This window comes from Emys orbicularis, chromosome 8, assembly GCF_028017835.1.
Source record: "Emys orbicularis isolate rEmyOrb1 chromosome 8, rEmyOrb1.hap1, whole genome shotgun sequence".
NCBI lineage: Eukaryota > Metazoa > Chordata > Testudines > Emydidae > Emys > Emys orbicularis.
Window position 1 is genome coordinate 66,215,589 of NC_088690.1, and position 18,509 is coordinate 66,234,097.

The 18,509-nt window shown below is 42.4% G+C and overlaps 1 protein-coding gene across 1 annotated transcript in view; it reads left to right on the forward strand.

The window, feature by feature from the left end:
• Positions 1–18,509, forward strand: part of DNM3 (dynamin 3) — a 353,245-nt gene that overhangs the window by 325,167 nt on the left and 9,569 nt on the right. Inside the window, exons 19-21 of the mRNA XM_065408897.1 lie at positions 3,609–3,773; positions 9,293–9,519; positions 10,836–11,072. Of these exons, the coding sequence (XP_065264969.1) occupies positions 3,609–3,773; positions 9,293–9,519; positions 10,836–11,072 (629 nt within the window). The remainder of the gene's footprint in view (positions 1–3,608; positions 3,774–9,292; positions 9,520–10,835; positions 11,073–18,509) is intronic.

Genomic DNA, 18,509 nt, shown 5'->3' on the forward strand with positions numbered 1-18,509 from the left:
CTGCCCCAACCCGCTCCGCTCCGCCAGCTCGTGCTGGGGAGCGGTTTCCCCCTGCCCCCCAAGCCTGCTCCTGCTCCCCCCCCCATGGAGGCCTGGGGCCCCACACAGCCCCCCACGGAGGGGCTGCGGAGGGCACCAAAATGGCTAGGGACTGCCCTGGCCTAAATTGAGGTGTCTGTGCATTAATATAACGCTAGGATTTTAATGTGGTTCAGTGGTATGGTCTGCAGTTTTACAATAATGAAATGTAAATGTAACAGGGACTGTGGTATAACACACTTCTGGATTTGTTATGAAATCTAGTTTTACCAAGCAGCTTAATCCTTATTGGTTAATTTGGGCATGAGACAGTTTGAGTCAATTGAAAGGGAAAAGCCTAATAACTTTCAGAGCTTTTTAAAAATAATTATTATTATTATTTATTATTTGTATTGCGCTAGTACCCAGGAGCCTGAGTCACAAACCAGGACCCACTGTGCTGGGTGCTGTACAAACACAGAACAAAGAGAAGGTCCCTGCCCCAAACAGATTATAATTTTAGTATGAACTTAAAGTAAAAAGACAGTAAACTGTTGAGAATATTATTAGTGGAAACCTTTTTTAAAAATTGCTTTAAACTTTCCAAAAATTGATATAGAAAAATAGATCAGCAGTATAAAGTCTAATCTGTTACCTTTTCAAAAAGGATATTGATTCCTGCGATATTCACATTTTGTAAACATCACCACTGAACCTGCACATAAAAGGTTAAATGTTTGCAGACTATTACCCTTTGCCTTCAAGATCAGAGACAAATTACTATTTTTATTTTACATTCCCTTGATGAGGATAATGATAAACATCTGTCACTTCGCTGCTTAGCCAGCAAAGAATCTTATTGCAATCCTGTAATTTAAACAGGAAAAAAAATACATAGACATACACTCTGTTATATAGACAGCGTGGAGGAGGTGATAGAAAATTCCAGCTAGATCTGGGGGTACTGGGAAAACGGCATTTTATGTCTGCAATTACTTTGCTCAAAGAAAAATTCCATAGATGTATGCTTTTCCATTTATCTTGGGTATTTTAGAAGGGGAAATTACTGCTTGTTTCTTTCCAAACCCAGGGAGGAAAAGAAAAAAAATATTCGATCTGAATTCTGTGACTCTCCACCATATGTAGTCCATTAGCAGAATGATTAAGGTTTGCATGTTAGTGTCTCTACTGGTGTTACAGAATCCAAAACAGAACTTCATCTTGGGTTTCATCAGTTACAGTGCTTGAGTTCCATCGGCCCTCTCCAAATTTTTAGGAAACTTTGCTAATTATTTTTAAAGCCATTAGATTAGTTGTTTTTCCCATTACTTTTGTTCTAATTAAAAATGTCTAACCTGTTATAATCTGTCATATTAAGGGCAACAAAATTCAAGGAGTATTTAGTTTTTAAATGGTATATTAGACCTTGTTCTTCGGCTCAGCTACAAGAAGTTAAAACTACTCCCGGTTGCTTTTCGGTGTTGGTTGGATCAGGCTTTGGTTTGTAAGCAGTAAATGTGAAATGCTATTCTGAATGAAAACGAGGAGTCCGGTGGCACCTTAAAGACTAACAGATTTATTTGGGCATAAGCTTTCATATTTATGCCCAAATAAATCGGTTAGTCTTTAAGGTGCCACCAGATTTTGTTGTTTTTGTGGATTCAGACTAACACAGCTACCCCCTGATATTCCGAATGATTTACCTTCTAGTACCAAATAGGCCAAAACAGACACATTTTGTTAAGAGGTCATGTTGGGAGCATGTCTTGGTTTTGGAGTAAGAATGGCTTGTTGCTTGGTGTGGGTTTTACCTCCTGGTGATTAGATTGTCAGCTCTTTGGGGCAGGGACTATCTTTCTGTTCCAGGTCTGGACAGCACCTAGCATAATGGGGCGCTGGTCCATGACTGGGACTCTTGGCGCTATAATAATACTACTAATAAATAATATACAGTAATACCTTTTTGTGTTTAATTCTCATTGTAATGTATTTGCATTTAGTGAATATAGTCCACTGGCATAAAATTCATCCCAGTGTAAGACTTAGGCACCGCTGTAGAATTTGCAGAAATTGTGTTTTACAGGGAGGTGGGAGGCTGTATAGCAAAAGCACTGAAGGCCAAGATTTTCCCAAATGACTAAGGATTTTTAGCATCTCAGTTCTGGGGTGCCCCACTTGGCATTCCTTGAAGTGTGATTTTCAGAATCTCAAAGTGCTGAGCATCCATCCTCCTGAAAATCAGGCCCCTTGAGGGTGTCTCAAGTTGAACGCTTGAAGCCACTAGTTACGTGAAAATCTTATCTTAACATTATATTAATAATGTAGTAGCTGCTGATGCTGACAAGTATGGCTGGTAGATAGCTACTTACTTCAACTAGATTTTGTTCATAGCACATTATTCACACTTGGTCATATAACTTCTGTTTTCTTTTGTGCAGTAGCTATAGCTGCAAATGGACCAGATTTTAGTTTTTGTTGTTGAAACCAGAACAGCTTAAATTCTCTTTCTGAGTTTCTGCAGAGAAATATTTTCTCTTGGGGTGGGGAAAGAAACCATTATTCCCCATGCTTTTCCACTTGAAATTCAGTTTGTTTGGCTTATTTAAGCCTGCGGAAGCAGTTTATTTTTTGCCTACAAGATCAATGTACAGTAGTTTTCTTGTTTTTAAACAGTCCAAACTGAAATGAAGTGCATACCATTAGCTTCCAGTTAATTTCAATGGTAAACACAAATCTGCTATTTCAGGTCAATTGTTTACATACAAAGAAGCTATTCCAATCCAGCGGAAGAAAGGCCTCATGTGCAAAGCCTTGAAGTACTGAAACCCAGGGCCGCCCAGAGGATTCAGGGGGCCTGGGGCAAAGCAATTTCGGGGGCCCCTTCCATTAAAAAAAAGTTGCAATACCATAGAATACTATATTCTCGTGGGGGCCCCTGTGGGGCCTGGGGCAAATTGCCCCACTTGCCCCCCCCTCTGGGCGGCCCTGCTGAAACCGGAGTGTTGTCATCCCTAAGTCATCTGTTGTTAGATGTGTTACGTCTCATTTAACAAGTCTGTGGCTGAGTTTCTGGATTTGTCACAACTGAGTCAGTTCTCAGTAGCAAGGCTAGAATTTACCCAGAGGACCGGAGATTACAAAATCAGAGTTTGTAGTGCTGCTTTCATGAGTGAGTCAGGAGACAATTGGCAGGCTGAATACGGTAGTTACACTCTCTGTTAGTAAGTATTGCAATGAGTTGAGGGAATTTCTGAGGGTTTCATTCACCTCCTCAGTTCTTTACTGTTTTGAACCCAGCTTTGATCTAAAAATGTGAGTTTGTGTGGAAACGTGTAACATTTCCTCTGAAAATGGACTCACATTGGATCTTCCATTAACCCCTAACTGCCAGGAATCCAGATTTCCTGCTGCTAAGTACTAATGTAAGACAGCTTGATGCCTAATGATTAAAGCTCTAAACATGCTGGTATCAAAGAAATGTGTTGCTGTATTACTATTCTGTAAGCGCAGCTTTCTTGGCCCTCCTGTTCCAACTTTGAATGGGTAAATAGCATGGAAAGAGGTTTATGTTTCATTCTGCTTCTGTGTAGATGGAAAACGATGAGAACAGCCAGGCAGACAATTTCTCCATGGACCCCCAACTGGAGAGGCAGGTGGAGACTATTCGCAACCTTGTGGACTCCTACATGTCTATTATCAATAAGTGTATTCGTGATCTGATACCAAAAACAGTCATGCACCTTATGATCAACAACGTAAGTAACAACCTTACTTTCTCAATCATTTTCAAATGTTTAGTTTTATCTTCAACTCTTAAAGAACAGACTCGTTTTTAAAATAGAGCAGCACTGTCGTACGGTGAAGAGAAGACAACAAGCATATAGAATATCACACATTGCAAACATGAGTAATAGTTCTGCCCTTATTAAAACAAAACACTGGAATTTTCTGCAGCAAAAAGTCCAATGCTCTGCAGCTTCTAGAGCAGCTGCAGTGCTTACTGTAGAATACTATAGTATTTTTAATGTAAGGCTGAGTTCAGGTTAGTCCTAGTTGGCATCAACAGTATTGTTTAAAAGCACACTCCAGACCCAGTCATACTTGTCCTTCAGTGGTGTGTTTGTAATGCCTCCTGCTGAGTACAAGCTGGGAATTCCACCTAGACAGCAGCTGACGATGTGCAGCAGACCTGTATTGCACTGACCTGTAGTCCTTAAATGACCAAAGGCCTTGAATGTCCTTGTTGCATGTTTTTTTCGGGGGATAGCAGTTCATACTGTACTAGTATTTTGTTTGGGTTCCTTACATTTGCAGATCATCTTTTAAAAAAACAATTCTAGGGGTTCTTTGAACACTTTGTTTAGAGCAGTGGTTCTCAAACTATGGGGCGGGCCTCCCAAGGGAGGTGCGGGAATGTGTCAAAGGAGATGCAAGATGTGTGCTTTTCTTTTTCTTTTATTTTTAACTGCTCTGGCTGTCAGCCCTGGGTGACTGGGGCTCATGCAAAAGGGCCATGCACACCCAGGAGGCGGGGATAAAGGGGTCGGCTGAAGCCCCACCACCTACGCTCGGGCTCTCCTCCTCCCCCACCTCTCCAATCCCTCACCTGGAGGAGGCGGGGCTCTGGCTATCAGCCCAGGGTGGCAACAGCAGCGCAGAAGTAAGGTGGCAATGGGGCACTAAGTCCGTGTGAAAAGAGGTGATATTGATAAATATCACTTGTCACATTGCCACCTTTATTTCTGTGCTGCTGCTGCTGGCACGGTGCTGCCTTCAGAGCTGGGTGCCCGGCCAGCAGCCACTGTTCTCCACTCTGCCTTCAGAGCTGGGTGCCCGGCCAGCAGCCGCTGCTCTCCGCTCTGCCTTCAGAGCTGGGTGGCGGTATATGTACTTGTGGGGGAGTAAACGACTACAGGCACAAAGGGGGGGGTCCCAATCAAATAAGTTTGAGAACCACTGGTTTAGAGTATTAGAGGAAATGTGTGTATCTGTCTACCCCCTAGATCATCTGATTTAAAAGTAGCTTTGCTTTAGCGTTGCTAGCCTATTGCTTGAGGACCTAGAAGACCTTCACTTCCTGATAGAGTCCTGATTGGGATCCAGTCTGTGCTACTCTTTGTACTAGTGCCACTACTGCTGTATTTGTATTAAATCACTACGGGAAATAGCACTTCCTTTCAGGCACTGATAGGACCTTCTTTATGATCTGTTAAGTCAACAAAAAATCAAGTTGTAATAAATAGAATACAATAAAAAGCAAATCTGTCTAAAATGTAGCATTTACATGTGAGTTCACAAAGTCACCTTTTATTTTCGGAGGCTGATGTATCCCGGGAGGTCTTTGGGAATTACATTGCACCTGAGATCTGGGTGGCTGGCATAGTAGCTTGAATGCAGTCCACTAGTTAGTACGGAACGAACAAGATCTTCACACAGAGGGGAAGACCAACCAGGCTTCCCTTAACTTCTCTTGGGCTAATGAAGCCAATCTTTGAATTATGTTAGAATCCTGGGAGGGAAGATTCACTGAGGCCTTTACAAAAGAGTGTGAAAACAAATGGAACTTCCACATTTTTCCAAAATTAGCACAAATCTAGAATTCAGGAAGTGTGTATGTGGAGTAATTCTCTCCGCTCCCTCCAGAGCACAGCTGGGACCTTGCTTTATAGACTTAAGGGGAACTCCATTGCTTTTTGAAAGGGATATTGCTCCAGCTCTCTTTCAGAAAGTGCAGAATTTAGTGAACAGTTCCTTTGGAAAGTTTACATTACATTTTCTGCCACTCATGTCCCCATATGGAATTGTTTAAGAAGTTGAAATGCTTTGCTTCAGAAGCACAGTGCTGTAAGGCTTTGTACATTGAAACTGTGCGGCTGTCTTACTATTAAGGCATGCCAGGTGACAGTGGCACAAAGAAACAGCACATTTTTGACACCATCTAGCTCTAAACTCACCTCTCAGTCAGAGTACACACTCTGGGTTTGAGTGCACCAGTGCTAGCAGAAACCCTGAGTCCAATCTTTTAACTTAAAATTATGCCAAAGAATCAAAGCTTTTCAAAAGAAAGTGTGAAGACTTGAGAATTAAATGTTAATGCATTTATTTCCAGGAGGCTTGAACTGAAAAATGTTGAAAAATCAGTGAAGATGTTACTTTTTTTTAAATATTGACACTGTTAAACAGAGAAAAGAATAACTTTTTGCTTAGCAAGCCAAAACGTCATGCAAAGAAATGGGAAGTAGGGGAGCCGCATTGGAAGCTGAGTCCTTTTCGTCAGTTTGCGTTGTCTGGAGATCTTTAGAATCCCAACCCATCCACTGAGAGAGAAATGAAATTAAACCCCTTTTAATTATTCTTTTCAATATATAGTGCCCCAGAGTGTTGCCTGCAGAACTCTAGAAACAAATTGATCGCAAGGAAGTGGTTTCCATAGCAATTGCAACCTGATGAATATTTGTAGAACTTCCTCACCAGTTGGTGGGATCTTTAAGTGGTGCTTACAATTCAGAGTGAAGTACTGGATTCAAATTTATTGTAGAGAAAATAAATGAATGCTGTCCTACAGCATGTCTTGTATATGTCTATGTCTTGAATGTATGTCGCTACACTCCAAATCAACTGCTAATTAGGGTGAATGTTGGTTACTTTAAAAGAAAAGGAAATTTACCACAAAAAACCTGCATCAAGTTATTATTAAAGAGTCAAACACACCTAAATGAAACACATGTTCAGAATTCAAAGCGGAAATGTTACTAATACGTAGAGCCCTGCAAATCTGCAGATATCCATTTTATATCTGCGGACCATTTTTGCGGATCTCGGATCAGATGCAGATACAAATTTTGTATCCGTGCAGAGCCCTACTAATATACCTCCTGGTGCTGAGGTATTGGAAGATGCAAATAGTGGGTGATCTTGGAAAAGGTAGGTTCAGTTTGGTGGATTAACTCCAATTTAAACTTTAATACAGATCTTTTAATGATATGGAAATGACTGCATATTTGATCCCATGGTAGCAGTAGCCCTGCCTGCTGCTCGTTGAGATTTCCACGCATGCTCCTTTAGCCCCAGCTGTGAGAGCGACACTTCAAGCTGCTCTCTGGGCTGCCTTGTGCTATCCTTCACCCAAATACAGAACTCCGCTCTGAATTCTTGTCCCTCCCTGTAAGATCTCTGATGAGGCAGGATCTGGGATACTGGGGTATTAAGATGCCTACGGTGATTTTGAACATTCCAGGTTTGAGCCCTGTTTGGGGGCATATCTTAAACAGTTTGTGTAATGTTGTGTTTATATCCTGGAAGGGGCTAAAGTATCAGTTCCCACAAGCCTGGAGAAAGCTGTATGTACAGAGGGCCCATCTTCAGCTTGGAGAGTTGGTCTGTGATCAAATGCATCAGGTGGGGAGGTAGGCTAGCCTCATAACAGCTCCAGTGCTGACCTTACACTGGGGTTCAGTGAGCATGCATGGAGATCTGTGCTAGCAGTAGACAGGGATCTACCATGATAATAGTTGCAGGCTGATGTTGTTCAAACAGATATTTGTGGTTTAACAATTCCTTTACGATCAGCTCTGCCCTTAATCTAATTTAAGGATTTTTTTTAAGTGATGCCATTAAAATTTTCATTTAATCAAGTATAATTTGATGCTGTTTAACTAAGATATCTGTTTTTAATGTGGAGCTTCTGGCAGTAAGGAAAATGGTGTATTCTGGCATTTGATCAGTACCATCCGCTGAAAAACACTGTGAGATTCATGGGAAAAATTTGCAGACGTTGGTAAGAATTCATATATCTCCTCTTGAACATGAATGGGAAACAACCGTAGCGTCCAGTGACCATGTGCCTGTTTTTCTGGAAAGCCCCCCTGCTTTTCACTGTCAGAAGGCACTGGAGGATCCCAACACCAGTTCAACTTGGCCACTGTCTCAGGCCTTGTCTACACACAAATGGTCCCAATAATAATTAGTTTTGTAATAAAAAAATAATTAGTTTTTAAAACAATGTAATTAAGCTAGTGCAAACCCCTCTGCAATCGGAGGTTGTACTTATGAAATCAGATGTTCAGGAATGTGTTACTGTTAGTATCTCAAGCTCAAATAATCTTTACAGAGTGAAAAACAGATGAGAAATAGATCAGAAGAGTTTTAAAAAAAATCCTCCAATGCAAGGATTTAATAGATCAACAACTGGTCTCTGAATCTATTTACCACAGAATTATTTAAATACCTCTAGATCTGTATCTGTCTTAATGTGCTCCAGGTTTCTATAATCAGGGCAGGCATAGCAGGGAATCAGTATATTAAATTAGATTATATATTCAGTTTATAAGATATGTGTGTGTGTGTGTATATGGGGGCATTCGGGGTCCCACAAAGCTGTCGGAGATGAAAGACTTGATGTGCAGTAGGTGAAATTAGTATTAAGAAAATAATTCTGAAAGACATTTTATAGTGCCTTAAAAATTCCATTCCCGGGGAACTAGATGGCTTATGGGATTGGTAATGGGCTGCCCTTTAACCTCTAGATCAGCTGTTCAGAATTGGGCCAAAAATGCTCTTAGCACTTAACAGCTCTTCAACAGCCTGTGTGAAGTGAGTTAAAAATATAGGAGACACCTTACAGGCTTAGATCAGTACTTGACACTAATGGTGTCTAATGCCTCAAAGGAAGGCAGAAGAACCCCACAATGCATTGTGCAGTGTTACGCCATGAGAATATCTTGCTGTGGCATACGAAGGGTATTCTCAGTCCAGGGAGATCCTACAGAGATCTACATATTAACAACAATACTTACAAAAAGCATTTTTCTACTCTATACCTCAAAGCACTTTACCAGGTTTATCAAGCAGAATTCTAAAAGTTTCCTCCCTTCCCACAAACTCAGCTATCTTTCCTAATGGCCAGTATCCCTGTGGCCTCAAAATGTGACCATTGGTTTAGCTAGTAGGTGTATAGTTCTGGGAGCTCTCCTCTTCCTCAGGCCCAATGGCAAGAGACTAGCATGAACTACTAACGCCACTTTCACAACTGGCACCATAGTGGTTGAATAGTGGACTTCAGTTCCCAGTGCTGTCTGTCTGGCACAATTTCTCTTGCTCTCTCTTCTTCTCTATGGATCTGGTGTACTCTCATTGAAGTGCCAGCATTCCAGTGGTGGCAGGTGAACTTGATTGTGCCGTGTCCATTGATTTGAAGACCTCAGCTGTGTTTATGCAATATCTTATTGCCATTTGCAGCCCGTTAGCAGGGGTCATTTTTTGTCTGATTTTCTAGGTAAAAGAATTCATAAATGCAGAGCTCCTGGCTCACTTGTATTCCTCTGAGGACCAAAACACCTTGATGGAGGAGTCAGCAGAACAGGCTCAGAGGCGAGATGAGGGGCTTCGCCTGTACCAAGCCCTAAAAGAAGCACTGGCAATCATTGGAGATATTAGCACTAGCACTGTATCTATCCCTGCCCCACCTCCAGTTGATGATTCCTGGCTACAGCAATCCCGCAGGTAAGGATCTTCAGATCAGTTTTGCAGTGGAAATTAAGACAAAGAGCTAGATCTTCAGCACCGCTACATCTCCACCTTCTCTGGCAAGCCTTTCTCCATGTCTCAAATGAAATTCTTGAGAGAATCAGAAAACTCTTGTTGAGGGATGGGAGTGTGCAGGTGGAATTCTTGTACTGGGTAATCCTAAAAACCTCCCAGGTGAGCTGAATTTTAACAACCGTATGCTCAGAATTCGTCTTTGCACAGTGGAAGGTCCTACCAGTTAAGCCACCAGCCTTCATTCCAGATATTTCCTGTCCTGTTTTGTTCTAGAAGGGACATGGAGAAAAGGGTGCTTATAAATCTCTTGGGGAGAGGGTTCTGGTATATGAATCTGTTGGACCTGGCAATCCATTTTCGGATATGTCAAGCAGCTTTGGGATTCATCATCTAGAATTGTCTTCCATGGAGCTACTGTAGTATGTGTCTCCTTCACCAAAAGATATCCAGCCTGTATATAGTCCAAGTTTTTTACAAATTCTTCCACACGTTCATATTACGTGGATAAATGGAAGAGGTATATGTATCAAGAAAGGTGCTTGTAATCTCTTTTCTGCCTTTGAGAATACCATCTAGTATACTTTGTTTGTGACTCAGTTAATATTCCATTTGGTTGCTATGGCTCAAATAATATAATCATTTATGCTGCCACCCTACAGCATCTCAGTTTCTTTAAGGGTTTTTAACTCTTCTCTTCCCAAGCTCAGGCAACCCCACCCCTCTGTGAAACCTAAGTCAATTTTTGTGTCCACTTTTTGGTTCTTTCAAGCCACTGTAAGATTTCAGTGTTCCTTACCTATGGCTTCCTTGAAAAGAAAGTGGCCTTCTTATTAAATCCACCTAACAAATTGGTGTTAGAATATTGACAATACTAAAACCATTATATTTATCTTTGTGATTGTACACCTGATTCTGACCTTAATAATGCTTACTTTCTAGGGATGGTGTGATAGTGAAGGGTTGAGTGTACATTTTGTAGAGGGGGGGAGGGAGTAGATATTATATTGAGACTTGGAAGCATCTCTGAGCAATTCTTTGGAATGGATGGGAGCATGGAAGGCATCATCCAGAACAAAGGAAAATGAGAGTGTTGTCATTGCAAGAATATACGATACTAGCTCTGTGAGATAGCGGGCTGCCTAAATTATACTCTTCAGGACCAAGACAATATGAGAGCAGAGGAAAATGTTTACAAGATTGTTACAGGTTTCAGAAAGTATTTGGCTTCCATTTTTGAAGACCATGTAGATTTTCATTAATCTCTGATTGTTCACTAGATCACCCCCTCCAAGTCCTTCAACTCAGAGAAGGCCTACATTAAATAATCCCCCAACCAGACCTTTATCTGGCCGAGGACCTGCTCCAGCAGTCCCATCACCAGGCCCTCTGTCTGGGGCTCCACCGGTCCCATTCCGTCCAGGACCATTACCTCCATTTCCTAACAACAGTGAAGGCCTTGGGACGCCACCTCAGGTTCCATCTCGGCCAACGCGGGCTCCTCCCAGTGTTCCAAGGTAAGACATTGAATAAATCTTGATGCTGGGTATGGTTCTCGTCCTATAGAATAACCGACATATTTTATATTGGGTAGAAAATTGAAACACAATTCCTTATATCTAAAATTAACAAAGCAATACAGTGCTTTCAGTGCAGAGAGACAAAGGCAGGGTTTGACAAGTCCATTCTTATCACAAAGCTTATTTCTCAGAAATTAGAAACTTTTCACCCAAGATTAAAAGACCAGTGTGCAGTGAATTGGTCCAAAGAAATGCTCGATTGTCTGACTGAAGTCAGAACAGCTGCTCATGGTGTTGGGTACAGCCAAAAGCTGTGAAAGAGAGAAGTAGAGACTAGATTAGACACAAGAATCATATCTCTGCTCATGGAGAAGAGGTCTGAGTGTAGTGGCTCACGTTATCCATTCTGGTTGGATCACAAAATGCATCTGTCTTTAGAGGGGATGATGATTCATCTCAGTGAGAGAGAAAAAGAATCAGCCACTTAAAGAACAGTGACTGCTAAACTGGGAGGCTGGGTGGAGCCCCTGCCTCACAGAAGAAGCTTGATTAGGCCTCATTTCAATAGCCTGTTTATGGATGCATTTGCTGGCATGGGAAACAAATGCTGGGGAAGGAGGTCAGTGTGGTTAAAATACCTTAACTGTCCATATAACTGTATGGAAGACTTCATGGCATTTGTGTTAAATGTAATCTGCAGTACTTCTTCCGGACTGAGTCATGGTTCACTGTAGGTCGAGCTGCGAACCCCTTAGGTGTAAAAACACATACATATGCTTAAGAATGAAGTGGAAGAGTTCACATTTGTGCTGAAACATCAAGTTTATCCTGCTGACTAAACTCAACGAGAGGAAATTTCTGAGAAGGGGCTGGAGGGGGAAGTCACCTGAGAGGGACAGGTTTCAGAGTAGCAGCCGTGTTAGTCTGTATCCGCAAAAAGAACAGGAGTACTTGTGGCACCTTAGAGACTAACAAATTTATTAGAGCTCTAATATTTATTATTTAATAAATATTAGATATTTAATATTTATTATGCTCTAATAAATTTGTTAGTCTCTAAGGTGCCACAAGTACTCCTGTTCTTTTTGAGAGGGACAGTGTGTCTGACTTCTATGCCTATTAAAAGTGCCGTTTTAGACTTGGAATTTCTGCTCCGCATGGTCTGTTTTTAATAAAAGCCTGAGCAGGATTGTAGTAAATTGACTCAGAAAAGGGGTCTCAGATACTAAAGTGGGAGGTGGGGAAAGACTTGAGGAAGAGTTCTTGATGAAACTCGAGCTTTCTCTTTTACTTCTTTATATATCTAGTCTCTCCGCTCTGTCTGCTTTACCACTGTTTTCTCCAGTGATTCCTGAAAGTGTCAGGATCCATCATATCCAGGAAAGTAGCTTAGCTTCCTGAGAGGAAAGAGACATTTTTTAAGTTCTTCTTGGCTTTCCAAAGACGCCTCCCCTCCCCCACCCCTGTTTGTCAGGAGCAGAAACTTCTAACACAACAAGACAACATGAGCATTTTACTCTCTTTCCTGCTGAGCTTTCAGATTAAAAAAGCAATAACCAAAACTGTTTTGAAGGGAAAGATTCAAACCATCCTGTTCAGTGTATGGCTGTGCATATATTTTGACTGGAGAATTTGCCACCTCATTAGCAAGATATGACCCCTGCCTTTTAAAAAAAAATCTAATTTTATTCCACGTTATTAGCATTTAATCAAAGCAGCTGCAAACTTACAGAAACCATGAGCTCTCTGTGGTTTTTTTTATTGCTCCTCATTTAACATATGGAGAAAGGAAAGGGGCAGGGAAGAGGGGAAACAATTTTCTTCCGTATTTCTCTCTGATTCTCAAGCTGGTTTGGGTTATGTGTCCTGAGTATTTCTGTGAGGCAACAGAAACTATTTGCATGATGCATGCCTGTTTTAATTAATCCCACTTGAGATGGGTGGATCTCTCCCAGCAGCAAAGCTTGTGAGTAAAGGCGCCGGCCTTTGTTAGCGGCTTGATGCCAAAGTATCTCTGATTTGCGAAATATCCCCTGCTGCCAGAAATCAGATTATTCCCCCTCTCCCTTCTCTTAAAAGGCTGCAGCGATATTTTAAAAGAAAATGCAGATGTGCACTTGCTTCAGTAAAATGACTGTAAGCTTGCACGAGCGCCACTATAAAGTTCCAGAATGTGTGTTTGTTTCCTGGTTTAGAGATCCTGATCTTGATCAAACACTAACTCCAGTCTTAATACCGTTACTTTAAATTGTAGCTTTTTCTCTGAGTGGGAATCTCAGCTTTGCCACGAAGAAAGAGAAGGAATTGGAAATGTGTTTTTCCTGGCAATAGAGAGCCCTCTGGAATGTGGCATGTGGGCCCATGATTATGCTCTCTGCCCCTTCTTCCTGCTCTGTAGTGTTACTGCAGCTGGGGGAGGGAGCAGAGAGCTTCCACTCAATGAAGGCTCAAAGACCATCATGCACCTAATATATGGAGATATACCTATCTCATAGAACTGGAAGGGACCCTGAAAGGTCATCGAGTCCAGCCCCCTGCCTTCACTAGCAGTACCAAGTACTTATTTTTGCCCCAGATCCCTAAGTGGACCCTTCAAGGATTGAACTCACAACCCTGGGTTTAGCAGGCCAATGCTCAAACCACTAAGCTATCCCATCCCCACTGGGATCTGCGCTACCCCCAAATACTATGGAAGCTCAGGACCTGGTTGCACACAAATCCTAGAGGGAGGTGCGATGTCCACTGACAGGGACAAAGCCCAGCTAAGCTTTATAGCATGGATGGCATCCTGCCTGCCTGTCCTGCTCAGCTTTCACGCTCAGGCTTGCAGTCATGGAGCTGCCACAGCACTCAACAGTGATTCTGGGCATGAAGGGTTTGCAGGGTCAGGGTCTTAGAATGGGATGATATCAATGAAGAATTGAATCAATCTGCTGGGCAGCTAGTCAGTGGAGCTGCCCCACCCTTCAGTTGTTCAGTGGGGCTGCACTGCCACTCGCTGCTCTCTGCCCTCTCCTCCCCGCCCTCCCCCCCCACTGCCCTTAAGGCAGGAGGAGGCAGAAAGGAGGGAGCGGCGGGTGGGAGGCGCTCAGGAAAATGGGTCTTGGGGGAGGGGAAGACATTAAATGGGGACGGGGCCTTGGGGGAGGGGCGGAGCCAATGTGGGGCACCCACCAGCAAAACTAAAAGTCAACGCCTATGGTTATAACATCACCTGTTTTGTCTCGTCATTCACCCAGAAGTCAACAGGAGTGAGATGCCTCACTCCTTTAAACATCTAGCCCCAGTTCTTTACTCCATATTTGTGCAGCACCTAGTACAATGGGGTCCCTATCTCTGATTGGGGCTAGGGTTACCAGACAGCCACTGTGAAAAATCGGGACATGGGGTGGGGGGTAATAGGCACCTATATAAAACAAAGCCCCAAATATTGGGACTGTCCCTATAAAATCGGGACATCTGGTCACCCTAATTGGGGCCTCTGCATGCTACTGCAGTTCTAGGCAGAGCTGGTACCACCACCGATAGTTCAGGTTATCTGACACTTCCCATTGTAAGACTCTCTGTTTTCAGTTGCTTTTGACTTTCTCAAACATTAACAGGCTTAAATTTTCCATGCTGAGTGTCTCTGCCTAAGGCTGCGTTTTTTGGGCAAGGTTTATCCTGTGCACCAACAGAGGCCAGGGTCCTGCGGAAAAAATAGTATGTGATCATATGATTAAAAACTGTAGCATAATGCCTATGTACAAAGGGGCTGAATTGGACAGATAACCTTCATTCTGGCATTTCCTAACTGGTGAGCACTTTCAACCTTATGAATATTCTTTTACTGGACTTTTTTGGCTGAAATATAAAATAATAATAAAATGTCTGTTATTTTTAGCTGAGCACTTTTGGTGTGTGCTCAGTTCTATACAAACATTGCCTCAAAGAGCTGATGTTCTAAATCAGAGTCAGCCTGAATGCACAAGCCATGGAGTGCAAGGTGCTCTTGCAGGAACAGGTATTGTAAGTTAAGGTGCTATTTAAAAGCATAATCAGCAATCCAGAATATACCCCATATGTGCCTGGGGACAAGTTAACTTGAACATTGTGTTAATGAAAGGATTTTAAAAATGGTAATTTCCTGGGTTTTAAAGGGGAAAAAAGAAGCTAAAGCATGACTGATTTCAGCTTTGCTTCCAATCAAAATCATATACACTGTGTTTAGCAGCCCCATGCCAAATCCTCGTAACTGTGTATTCATATACTCCATACTCCATTCATATACGCATAACTCCAGTACTGCCAGTCCCAAGTATTCAAAAATCATGAGAATTAAAAACATGTGCGTACATTATTCCCTGTCTGATTTCTGTTTGAGCATTTAGGGGGAAGCCACCTCCTCCCAATTGATTTATCATTTCCAGTTCAAATTTCAAGCTCAGATGCCCTCACAGTAATGCAGTCCTCGCCGCTGGGTGCTCAGAGAAGAAACTCCACTTACCTTCTCGTAACTCGCCGGGCAGGAGAACTGCCATTTTTGCTTCTCTATCCCCACTCCCATGTCAACAATCTGCCAGCCCCTTGCCATCTTCCTTCCTGCCCACCCAGTTTGCTGCTCCCTTCACATTCCCCCTCTGTGCTCCTAGACAGCCTCCCACCGCGTACATTCATCTGCCCCCATATTTTCCTTCCTTTTCTGTGTGTGTGTGTGTGTGTGAGAGAGAGAATGAATAGGGGAGAGGGCATATGGGTCTGTCTATGCTGGGGTACTTTTCTAACTGGTTTTAAAACTGGTTCTGCAAAACCAGTAAGAGGCATAGTGTAGACCCATTTTAATGAACCAGTTGCAAGGCCCTCGAGATTCAGTAAAAGCAGGGCAGGCTGCCAGAAACATGGTCTACTCTACACCATTGCTCTAATTGGCTTGAAAATCAGTTTAGCTGAACCAATTTCAAAACTGGTTAGAAAATTCCCCTAGTGTAGACAGGCCTCGTGAGAGAATGGAGGGAGGAACTTGGGGAGAGAAATGGTATGAAGAGAGGAGAAAGAAGAAAGGAGACGGAGGAGAAACGTACAGAGGGACAAATCTGGGGATAAGCAAGAGGTTAAGGGTACTAATTGGATGGTTGCCCTCAAACACTGCTGTGAACTCCTATGGTCCTGTCAGCTGACAATAGCTGGGAGGATGATTAATTTGCTTTATTATGTATGTTTTCAGCAAGAGACTTTTTGCCTCGTTAGCTTTTTTAAAAATGTACTGATTAGTAAAAGGAAGTGGTTTTTATTTTTAGCAACTCTCGACTTTAAAAAGGAAAGTGAAGGCAAACAATAGCGAATACTGTTTGCCAGGAATGCAGATGGGAAGCCAAAGGTGTGTTTTGTCTTCTGTATTTAATTATAATAGCATAACATTTGTCATGAAGACCCTGTGCCTAGAGAAGGGGTGACCAACACAGGGCCTGTGGCTGGATCCAGTCCACTAGCTGTGTATGTGTGACCAGCATGCCACATTCTCATTGTGCAGAATCTCAGCTTTCATTTTTAATGATAGTACGTTTCTAACCTTCATGGTCATGAAGAAAGCCTTCTGAAGGTGAATCAAATGAAACCAATGCAGTGTTGCCTTCCTGAGTCTGCAGACAGCCTGATACAATGTGAAACCTTCTGTCCCCTACTAATCTCATACGAGTGTCAATTAAAACAACTTAAACAATTCAATATCTCATCTAATTAATTTCCTGCCATTGCAGGGGCCTCAAGCATAGGTGGCACCTCAGTCTCACCTATTCTGTACCTGTGGCACACAACAGCCCCTGAGTCCTCCTGAAGACTGAAAGGCATTAGTCTGATTTAAATTATTTGGCTCAATGTAGGGCTTTCTGGGTGAAATGTAATGGCCTGTTTTATGCAGGAGGTCAGACCAGATGGTCTGATGGTCCCTTCTGGCTTTAAACACTATGTCAGCATTAACTATGGCATTGATGATAATTTTAGTGGTTGTAGTGGGGAGAGAGCTAGGAGTGAGAATGGGGAATTGCATTTCATTCCTTGCAGCAGAGGTTCTAAAGATCTCATTAGCCCTCTCTGTACCCACATGCTCAATCTAGGAAGCACATGCCTGGCTCCAGCCAAACCAGCCTCACATGGCTGTGCAAGGCAGTGGGGAATCCTTACTGCCCTGGGTGATCCTATTGGGACTAGGGACAGACTAGCCCTAAATGTGTTTATTCATCTGTGTGCCCATTACATTCTTCTTCCCCCATCATTTTGTGGTGATTTTCACTCCCTCTATTGTCTCTGCTCTCCTCTGCCTGTTTTTCTCCTGCCCCTGGGCTTCAAGTCCTGCCCTATTCCTTGCTCCTTTCATCTGCATCATCCTTCATCATCCTCTTTCCATCTTTTTTGGTCTCTTGTATTCTTTTCCCCCAGTCCCAAGTCTCTTTTCTCTTCCCTGCTGACCTCCTCCCCCAAAGTTCCTCTTGCTCCTGAACTGCAGGCCCAGAACCACCACTGTTGCTGTTGTTCCTTGCTGCAGCTTTGGCAGGGGCCAGGAGGGAGCATCTGAGAAGTGGAGATGCTGATGTGTGAACTGGGAAAACAGAAGAGGAATCTCTGGCTGTGGAGACATCCCGGGGTTTTATTAAACAGGGAGAAAATCCTCTTTTCAGTAAAACAGGCCAGGATGCTAGGACCGTCTCTCAATTAGGACAAGCCTGGGAAAATGGGTTTCAGGTCCCCCTAACAGATTGGAGATAGTGACTTATAGAAGAAGTGACTTTTGTTCCCCACCTAAAGAAAACAAATCATCTGTCTAACCTCTTTCCACTTTACAGTCTAAAATAAGCCTGGTCCACAAAGAGACTTGAATCCACATTAACAGTGAAACCTGGCTGAAGAACTGTTTCAATATTTTCTTTCTAAAAAGGTGCGAACATGGTTTCCAATCACAGTGTAGTCTGAGCCCAAGAGGCCAGGAACATAATGAACACTTGCCAATTTTATAGAAAAAGGTAAATAAAAAGCTGTTTACACCTCTGGAGCAATAGGAATATATTGTAAAATGCATCCACTTTCGTAAGTGCTCTGTGATGGTCATGGACAGACGTGGATGTAAGTGGAAATGAAAGCCTTTTATTTAGAACTATGCTGGCTTTTCTTCTCAGTCCAGCGATGATCTTAAAGCAGGGCCTCTCACTGTAATTACAGCTATGCTTCACTAAAAGCATATTTTGTGGACTATGTCTCTAGAATGATAGCAGTTCTGAAAAGGCAGATGCTTGAAGAGTTCCCATATGGTTCTGATCGAGTTTTAAGTCTAGACTTGCTTTATTTAGTGACTTTTGCTCTGCATTTGTCTAGCTAAAGCTATTCGGAGCTCTCTTAAAACTGAAAAAAATGGAGTGTGCTCTTTAAGTTAAAAATAAAATAAACCTTTCTTATTTTTTAATT